Source organism: Vanellus vanellus, assembly GCF_965231255.1.
Source record: "Vanellus vanellus genome assembly, chromosome: 1".
NCBI lineage: Eukaryota > Metazoa > Chordata > Aves > Charadriiformes > Charadriidae > Vanellus > Vanellus vanellus.
In genome coordinates this window covers 104,536,239-104,546,552 of record NC_138905.1, presented here as the reverse complement: position 1 = coordinate 104,546,552, position 10,314 = coordinate 104,536,239, and the positions used below count along the sequence as shown (strand labels likewise).

The 10,314-nt window shown below is 41.8% G+C and overlaps 1 protein-coding gene across 1 annotated transcript; it reads left to right on the top strand.

Annotated features, from left to right (window-relative positions):
• Positions 1-3,184: 3,184 nt before the first annotated feature.
• On the top strand, positions 3,185-10,219 carry PDZK1 (PDZ domain containing 1; the record flags this gene model as incomplete). The annotated part of the gene is made up of 8 exons (XM_082498415.1): positions 3,185-3,394; positions 3,705-3,957; positions 4,920-5,056; positions 6,355-6,550; positions 6,804-7,000; positions 7,512-7,706; positions 8,514-8,813; positions 9,812-10,219. 8 exons carry the CDS (start codon positions 3,185-3,187, stop codon positions 9,887-9,889), a joined length of 1,566 nt encoding a protein of 521 aa, XP_082354541.1. The 3' UTR covers positions 9,890-10,219.
• Positions 10,220-10,314: the final 95 nt, after the last annotated feature.

Genomic DNA, 10,314 nt, shown 5'->3' with positions numbered 1-10,314 from the left:
AAGTTTGCTAATTACCTGGACTTTCCAATTGGAGGAAGCTGTCTTCATTCATCTTGTTGCTCTAACATCATGGATCTTCGGCAGCAGTTCCCAAGACAGCTGTCTTTGCAGTTGTTCCCTGGTCACAACTATTGCTTACTTTCAGTACATAGTATTCCTGCTAATGATATGCAGCACCCAAACCAGAGTTTCATTTCATCATAAAAGCATAGAAGAGTTTAGGTTGAAAGGAACTTCTGGAGGTCATCTGGTCCAATGCCCCATCCAGGTAAGTATCTCCAAGGATGGAGATTCCACAGCCTCTCTGGGCACCTGTTGTAGTATCTGACAGCCCCCAAGATGAAAAACTGTCCTTATGGCTGTCTAATTGGAATTTCCGTTGCTGCTGCCTGTGTCTGTTGCCTCTCGTCATACCACTGTTAACTTCCAAGAAGAGTCAGGCTCTGTGTTCTCTACACAACCCAATTAAGCAGTTGATTACACCAATAAGATCTTCCCTTTACTTTCTCTTCCCAAGATTGAAGAAATCAGCCTCCTTAAACATTATGCCTTCCAAAACCTAAACCACCTCAGTGGACTAGCTCCAGTATGTCAGTTACTTGGGGAGCTCAAAACTGGAAACAGTACTCACATGTGGTCTCACAAGTGCCAAAGAGAGGGGAACAATCCCTTCCATTGACTTGCAGGCTACATTCTGGTACCATTCACCACAAAGCTACACCACTGACTCATGTTCAACTTGGGCATTTGAGTGCTGCCCAGCAGTGCTGCCTTCTGGCCAGCCAGCAGTCAGCCTGTATTGTTGTGTATGGTCTAGCCACAGATTTTGTTTTTTCACTTTACTTTGTTGAACTTCATGAGGTTCCTGTCAGCCTATTTCTCCAGCCTGCTGAGGTCCCTCTAAATAGCAACCCTAACCTCCAGCCTATTGACTACTCCCCATCAATTTGGTATCTTCTGTCAGCTTGTTGAGGATGTATTCTGTCTCACTGTCCATATCATAAATGAAGATGTTAAATGGTATCAGCCCCAGTACCAGCTCTAAAGAATGCCACTAATAACCAGCCAACAGCTGGATTATATACCACTCATCAAACCCCTCTGAACCGAGTGGCTCAGCCAATTTTCTGCATCATCTGCTTATTCAGTGCGTGTCACTAAATTGACTACACTGTACCAGAGACAGTATCAAAGTCAGCGAAAAAGGTGAACAGCATCCACTGCTCTCTGCCCATCACAGAGCCAGTCCACTCATCACATAAAGTTATCAAGTCCATCAGGTATCATAAAAATCAGTAAATCCATACTGTCTGATCCCAAACATCTTCCTGCCCTTAGAATATGTGCCTTGACACAGCTTGTAGGAGGATTTGCTCCAAAACCTCCAGAGGACAAAGGCAACTGCCTAATAGCAATCTGACAACAATCCCCAGCATCAAGTATACTCTTTAACCAGCTGGCCTCAAATTCTCTGGGGAAGTAACACAGCACCCTGGAGACACCGACTCAAAATTCTGCTCCGGTTGTCACAAAATCATTGAGAAATCATTTGAACCAAACTACTGCAGTTACTTCTGCAGCCTGTCATTTCTAAACCAAATTTAATTTCTTTCCTTTCTTGCACAACGTCACATTTTTATGTTGATTACATCTCATGTCATTGTTAAAGTCATCAGGGTTGGAGACAAAGTTTTAGTCAAGCGGCAAGTTGAGGCTTTATAGTCATTTCAGGATTCACATGAGAATTGCAAGATAAACATACTCTCTCAAGTCCTCTGTTTTGTTCCACGCAGACCAAGCAGTATTAAATTCTCTTTCCTGCAAGTGATTACCTGATGGCACATTCACATTATCAGTAGGTGTATGCCTGAATATCCCATACTTTTGTTAGACCTCATAATACCTGCATTCATATTTTACCAAGTTTCATAATGATATACAGAAGTGAAATAGCTCTATCAGATCCTCTTCATAACAGAATCAGTCTTTAATTAGGATTCAGAGGCAGAGGGAAACATGGACGACTCCAAGAATTTTGACTCTGCCAGTAACTTCTAAAGGACACAGAAATAAAGCAAGTGCACCATTTTATATGAAAACTGAGACAGAGATATTGAACCCAGCTAGAAGAAAAAAAAAAAAGCTTTGTAAGTGGAAACAAGGGTCTTCCTAGTTCCTTTATAGTCCTTGCTTTCCACCCTCCAATGCAAACCCTGCACTCACTAACAATAACACTCCAGTTACAATGTCTTTTCCTTAAAATTAATTTTATTTAACTAAAACAACTAAGAACAGGGAAGCCTGGTTAGGACAATGAGGTTCTTCCTTGATCCCACCTGCTGGTCCATCTGCATAGGTCGCCCAGAGAAGCTGTAGACTCTCCATCCTTGGAGATATTCAAAAGGCTGAGAGAGCTGGGACTGTTCAGCCTGGAGAAGTGAGGGCTCAGGGGAAACTTAGCAATGTATAAAAATATCTGAATGGAGGGCGCACAGCAGATGGAGCCAGGCTATTTTCAGCAGTGCACGGTGACAGGACAAGAGGCAGTGGGCACAAACTCAAACACATGAAGCTCCATCTGAACGTAAGGACACTTTCTTATTAGGAGAGTGACTGAGCACCGGCATAGGTTGCCCAGAGGGGTAATGGAGCCTCCCTCTTTGGAGGTATTCAAAAGCGATCTGGACTCAGTCCTGGGGAACTGGTCCTAGGTGGCCCTGCTTAAGCAGAGAGGTTGGATGAGATGAACTCCACAGGTCCCTTCCAATCTTAACGATTCTGCGATTCTGTGAAATCCCATTTTGTCACGTAAATTTCCTATAGTGTTCCAATATTTTTGTGCTGCCATTATTTTTCATCTGTAAGACTCAATACTGGTATTAAATCCTTACCTCAATTTTCACTGTGTTATCCCAGGCAGACAACTTCTGTCTTCCAGTTCTGCATCTTACTTAACTTTATTTGAGATAGGGAGACAAGAAAAGCAGGGAGGGAGAGGGAAAAGGGATTGGTTTCTTCTCCCTGGCCTTGTTAACTAGCTTCAACTTTGCACAGGTGGATTTCCTGGGAAACAAAATCCCAAGAATTCTGAAGCAAACTGTCTCAATATGTATTTAGAGGGAACATATCTAGGTAAGCTTACTGTTTTTACTCACACATACCTTTTCCTTCCTGTCTGGTAGAGATGACTTCTGTTCTCCAGCCCCGAGAATGTAAAGTGACTAAAAAGCCCCAAAAGAGCTACGGATTCTACCTGCGTATTGAGAAAGACACAGCAGGGCATCTCATCCGGAATGTGGAAAAGAACAGTCCAGCTGAAAAGGCTGGCTTGAAGGATGGAGACAGAGTCCTCAGGGTTAATGGTGTGTTTGTAGACAAGGAGGAACATGCACAGGTACATCTCTGTTTAGTCTGGGATCCATACTACTCCCCTATTAGCCAGAGCCACTGCACTACGTGAAGCTTTCTTTTCCAGTTTTTATCGCATCTTTGGCTAGGAAATCCAAGAGTTGCGTCAACTGCTCTGAGTATCTCCGTGTACCATTCATTACCCACCACTGGCATTAAATGTCTTTGAAGTGGCTCCATAGTGCGTAAGCAGAGGGATAAGACAACAAAAGCAGTAGACAGCACAACCCTTCTGAGGACAGCTTTTAAGTCAATCACTCTAGCACCTACTTGCCATTTCACCTTGTCCACTACAGGTGGTGGAGATTGTCAAAAACAGTGGGAATTCTGTTGTACTTCTTGTTCTGGATGACACATCCTATCAAAAGGCAGAAAAGGAAGGAGTGAACTTGGAAGACCTGGGTCAAAAGGTGTCAACAGGACAGCAGCAGGAGCAACAGTCACCACTACCCATGGCCAATGGAGCAATCACTGCCGTCCCACAACCCCGGCTCTGCTACTTAGTGAAGGAGGACAAAGGCTATGGCTTCTCTCTGAAAACCACAGAAGGTGAGAGCCTGGGGAGAAAAGATGGTTTATAGACACATATGGCAGCAGGGAGACAGGCAACCACAGTTAATGTGGAGGCCAATGGGGACACACAAACTGCTCTTGCTAACAGAAAGAAAGCGAGAAGCAGCAAGATGAATTCAGATCCATCTCCAGTCCATTTCTAGACAGCATATGCAGTGCACAGTTTTCTGAAGACCGCATTTCTTATGGGGTGGAGAAAACATGGGGGGGGAGGGGAAGAGGTAAAAAGAATAAGCAATTTTCTGCTTGTTATTTAAGCCCACTTACCAAAACTAAATTTGCAGTCCCTGCTCAAATACCAGATATACACTCAAGATGCTACATTAAGTCCTGTTCCATTCCTCACCTCAGGAATCAGCACACAAGGTTCTACACAGCTGTAATAAACACTTTTCCTGATTTGTAAGTTATTTCGTTTAGAAAGCAAAGGATTCAGAACCTCTTCCACATATGCATTTCTTCCAAGGCCAGTCAACAAAATAGGGAAATCTTCTGGAAAAAAATCACCTGTAAAGAGGGTATTTTGGAATGCCATGTAACTGACAGACCAAACATGGAAGACTTCCAAACACAGGAGATTATGGAATGTACAAAACAATAAAAACAGCTCCTCGCATCAGACTGGGAGGGGAGGGGGGCAGGAATCAAATCCCTTTCAGCTATCTTAATCAGCCCCTTTGGCACTCTTGGTAGAGAAATAAAAGATTGTTTGAGCTGTAGAGAGTGAACAAATGCCTCCCTTCCCCACAGAAGTGATTTTTCCAGGACAGAGTAAGAGACAGAGGTGTGTTTATGTGGAAGGTTTGTGGTGCCACTGTAATCTGCACGTAAGCAAAGACCACAAGTCTCTAAGGACATCAGTCCTGAGCTTCCTTAACCATTAAATTCTGGCACGTTTCAGTGACTTACCCCGTTTAATGAGTTTTCGTTTATTTCAGGACATAAGGGGTTGTTCATAGTAGAGGTTTCATCAGAAGGAGCAGCTGCAAAGGCTGGTGTCCAAAATAACGATCGCCTGATTGAAATCAATGGAAAAAATGTGGAAAGCGACACACATGAGGAAGTGGTGGAAAAGGTATTAGTTTGCATACTGATTCATCTTCTGTTCTGGTGCACTTTTACAGCGACCTATCAGGGTTACTGAGGAGGCAGGTCTGGCTGATTTGAATGCTTCACAGTAAATCTCAGAAGCTACTGTTCATATATCATCACCACAGCAGAGTACCCCTCTGCTTTGGCTCTGTTGTCAAGCAGCCTCTTAAACTGACTCTGAAGAAGTAGTGCCATCAAGACTGCCCAAAGAATTTTAAATAACAGAAGCATACTGCTGCCAGGAACCCTATTAAATAAATCATGCTCTGTTCCTAGAAGTCCTGGAAATACTCCTAATGGTAAGAGGGCAAATCATCAAATGTGGTTTTCAGGGCAGGAAGAGGGGGAACTCTCTGATGATACAGTTAACGTGGAACAGGGAAAATTCATGGGTTTAGACAGTAGTTCATTTTTCCTGTTAAGAAGTCCAAAACTAATGAAAATTACTGTGGAAGTAATTTCAGTACTTGGCCTCAGCTGCAAAGAACACTGTTAATGAGGCTTCCAGCTTTCCACCACTGGCACTGCTAAAACACAGCTGAAGCTGAAGAGATTTCAGAGAGGCATGAAACAGGCAGTATGTGCTCTGGCATTCCAGAATCACAATTCAGTGCGCGCTACTAACTACGGAACCCTGCAACACCTGTGTTTTGTTGAGCTGCTGTAATATCAGCAGCAGAGTGACGTTGGTCAAGATGGGTAAAGAGGGCACCCATTAGACTAGAAATGAATAAGAGAAGGATGGACTCAGAGAGATTGAACAGACAAAAAAAAAAAAAAAAAAAACACACAACAAAAAAAACATCAGAATTAGTAATACAGGAAGATGGAAGATGACCAAGAGTGACAGAACTTGACTCTTCTCACTGTAATCTGAAATAGTGGTACGGATGGCATGATACGTCTATATTGTAGAGTTCTACATCTAGATAAGCCAAGCACTCTCTGCCGAGGGTCAGTAGATCCTACTGGCACTGTATGCCACCCTCACGGCACCCTACAGCTAATTCCCTAGAGGTCAGGAACACAGTATGAAATACAGAAAACTTCCTCATATATGTGCTGGATCTTACATGCCCAAGATCTTGTCATGGTCCAAATTTCTGACTGGAGAAAAGAAAACAAAAAATCAACTTGTAGTAGCATGGCCTACACCTTATGGCTCGTTCACCAACAGCACCCACACACCACTATGTACCAGCACGCCAGTTACCAAAGTATCTACAATTCCCACATGTTGTTGAAGGGGTGACATCTGAGATTGTACATGTACTGTCACAGGTAAAGAAGTCTGAAAATCATGTTATGTTTCTACTTTCAAATGAAGAAACGGACCACTATTACAGAAGTCAGAAGATGGTACTGAACAAAGAGAGCGCCAACCTAAGACTGCTTCCCCTCAAACCGCGACTTATTGAGATCCAGAAAGGAGAAAACGGTTATGGCTTTTATCTACGGATGGAACAAACTACCGGTGGTAAGAACCAAGTTAACACACAGACCATGACATTCGCTACAGTTTCTTCCTGTATAAGTTTTGCAGACTTCATTCTCTTTGGCTTCTTACCGGTCATCTAGGAGAAGCCCTCTATAGACATGTTGCAAACATCAGAGAAATAGTCTCAACCTGAAGCGCAATTCTGACAATTAGCCTTTGCTATGCATTTTAATGTCTTTAAACTTACCAAGCATATGCGTTCACATCAATCTTTTTTCCCTTCTGATCTTAGATCATGTAATCAAGGATGTTGATTCTGGGAGCCCAGCAAACAAGGCGGGCCTCAAAGACAATGACATCTTAGTAGCTGTCAATGGCGAGCAAGTGGATGGTCTGGATCATGACAGTGTGGTGGGAAAAATTAAGCAGACTGAGGCAAAAACCACACTCTTAGTAGTGGATCAGGAGACTGATGCCATGTATAAACTGGTAAGAAAATGCAAATTACTGCTAAGAATTCATAACTTATTATGAAGGGACATATGCAGCAATGAAACAGCCAGTCTGCTCTGACAGACACCTCTTCAACTTGCAGAAAATGTCTAAGTACACCCATATTTCAGCAACTCTCCTTGCATTTGTATAGCAAGTCACTAAACACCCAAATTTTTGGCCTCTTCCAGATTTTTTATAGGCACTATTGGAACAATTCTAAATTTAAACACACCATAAGAAAGGTTAGAAGTTTAAGACAGCAAATTCAGAGCTACGCGGCTGTGTAACCATTTATGAACAAAACGAATAACAAAATTCCCTTTTCACAGATCAACACTGTAGTTTGCCACTCAGTCAGAAATTAATAGCAAAAAGTTCTTCATTGCAGCTCAAGTCTGAGTCATTAAAAAAGTTTCAAACAGAACATGTTGAGCATGAAAGCCTAATACAGATTTCACAACAGAAGTTTCTATGTTAACAAAGTTTTGTTTGTCACTTCTTTCAGGCTCAAATTTCCCCCTTCTCATACTACTACAAAGCACAAGATCCAACTCCAGCTAAAATGGACGAAAGAGTGGAGTTGCACACTGAGCAGAAAGTGAACCACAAGCCAAGAATCTGCAAGATGGTGAAAGGGCCTAGTGGATTTGGCTTCAGTTTAAACATGATCAAGAACAAGCCTGGACTGTTCATCAATGAGGTACTAATGTAAAATGAGGAACAAGGAAAAGCTCAGGTAGTCTGTCGGACAGCCTCCTCCCTTCCCCTACAAATACATACAAGAAAAGCCACAAAAGACAAGTCTCTTCTCCAGCGCTCTCAGATGAGCTGTAACTGTTAACCTCAGACTGACATCCTAGGACCAAGACAAAAAATAAGCACCAGAAAACATTCCTCATTCTGTTAGACATCTAAAGGGATAGGGAACCCAGCTTTTGCATAATTTTTGCTTTTATTCATGAGGCTGGCATGCTAAAAGTAGTATTTTAAATACTTTTTTTGACTGTTGAACATCCTAAATGTAAGAGAGACTTTCACCCCACTCTACTCCCCCCGCCCTTTCTCTGAATTCCACAGCTGGCAAAAGTCAAACCTCTACTGGCTCCAATTATGTCTGTGCCTTTAGCTTTCTCGAGAAGAGGGCTTCCACTCATTACGAAGGAATGTGTGAAATGTAGTAAACTTTAAACCTACTGGACAGGGACACGCAAATAAGAATTGTTTTTCCCCATCTTCATGATTCTACCATGCCACGTTTCTATAATGAAGCTTATCAATACCAAGATGCATCTTAAATCTCAAACTGATAGGTTCCATGTTTATTATGTCTGGGCCTATTGCCTCTCCTAATTCATTTCTGCCCCACAAATCTCTCCCCTTCCCCATGTTTTTTTTTTTTTTTTTGATGTTTTGTAAGGAAAGCAGTCAACGGTCTAGCTTACCATCCGTAGCTAATGCATCTTTCCAAGTTTTATGCTAATATCACAGTTTGAACTTGCCTTTGCAGGTACAAAACCATGGGCCAGCTGACACAGCCGGTGTAGAAAATAACGACTTTTTAGTGGAAGTGAACGGGGTGAATGTGATCAATGAATCCTATGACAAAGTGGTGGCAAGAATCCAAGACAGTGGTGACAGACTAACGCTACTGGTGTGCAGCAAAGATGCTTACAAATACTTCCAGGGCCAGAACATTCCCATCACAGCCTCTATGGCAGATCCAGTCCACGACACTTCTGAACCTCCTGCTTATAAAGGAAACCACCTGTCAGAGCCAGAGAGAAACTCACCTGAACCAAGGGAAAGGGTGAGTAACACCACATTAAGTAGATGTTGAGGGATCATCTAAGGGACAGGAAAAGAACTTTTTTCAGCTAGTACATACTCTTGAGCTAGGATTTTTAACCTGAGCCTGGATTTTTACAAGTCAGTCTGTGTTATTAAAGGGGAAGCTGTGGTCCAATTATCATAAACAACTCTTCCTTTCCCCACACATAATACAGGTGAGTATCTTTAATGCCAGATTAAATCACAGAAAAGATAGACATACAAGAGATTTTATGGAACAAGATAATCCAAATACAGTAGTCCTTAATGAAGATGGGAAACAGGCAATACAATCCTGAAAGTACAGGGGAAAAAGTGCTGAAATACACCAAAAAGCATAAACTACTTTTGGGGAAATCAGGTGAAATATTTCAAAACAGATCATTTTGTAGAAGGAAAAAGCAACTGACAGGTTATTATGACATTTTCTAGGAAATGTACTGATTTGAAAATATTTTACACACTTCATGTTATTAGAAAGAATCTGAACCATGACCAAAGTCAGAAAAGCACAAAGGTATTTCTTCTTGAAACAGTCATTGTGAACCCTCTGTGTGGTCAGCCTTAAATATTTAAATGCTACTTTTCTGATCATGCAAGAGAGACCAACACTGAAAAGTAAGACCAATACAGTATCCTATTCATTTTTCATTAGCATGGTCTGCAAATATCCAGCTGCAAGTTTTTTCAAAAGTTTCTTAGTCACTAAGCTGCATTTTGCAGATCTGAAGTTAGCACCACTTTTGTGTGCAAATTCAGCAGGTACGGGAATTAAACAATAGGAAACCTCTATTGAACAAATTTCTCTCTAAATGTACGTAACCAAAAAGCACTTGAACAACAAAAATCACATTCGTTGGCTCATTCTGCCATTCAAACAAGTACATGATTAGTGCAGATGAGTCCTTCATAACACTGCAGACTATCACACGTTTACAAACTAAAAATAATCAGAATCTATTTGTTACTCCTCTGCAGGCAAGCTCATCCTCCTCTTCGCAATCAGCTGCCTCTACAAAAGCAGACAGTGACAACAATGACGACACGAAGTTGTGAGGAGACAAACTACGCCAACAAAGAAACTTTCCAAATCCTCTTTCTTCAATCACTCTTTGCTACTAAACCTCCCAGAACTTGACTGTTCCTAAGACTGCCATACCTGTAAGGGACTGCAATCTCTTGCTGAAACGCAGCTGCCTGAAATAAACACTTCAGTGTAACCTGCATTCATTTAACACACTGCAACTGTACTTCATTGGCTTTCTGCCTTATAAATCAGGCAGCTAGTTGCTTACTTCTGTAAAGGCTTAAATAACTAGAGGTATATAATTAAGTATACTGCAGCAGAAAGCAGAAACGTTTTATAGATTTGTAAGCATTTTAGCCTTTTAAGGATAAGCTCTTAATAAAGAGCAACTGATTTCTCCCCATTGCCCAGGAGAGACAGTTCTCCCCCTAAACCAAGTCCATCAACTCAATCT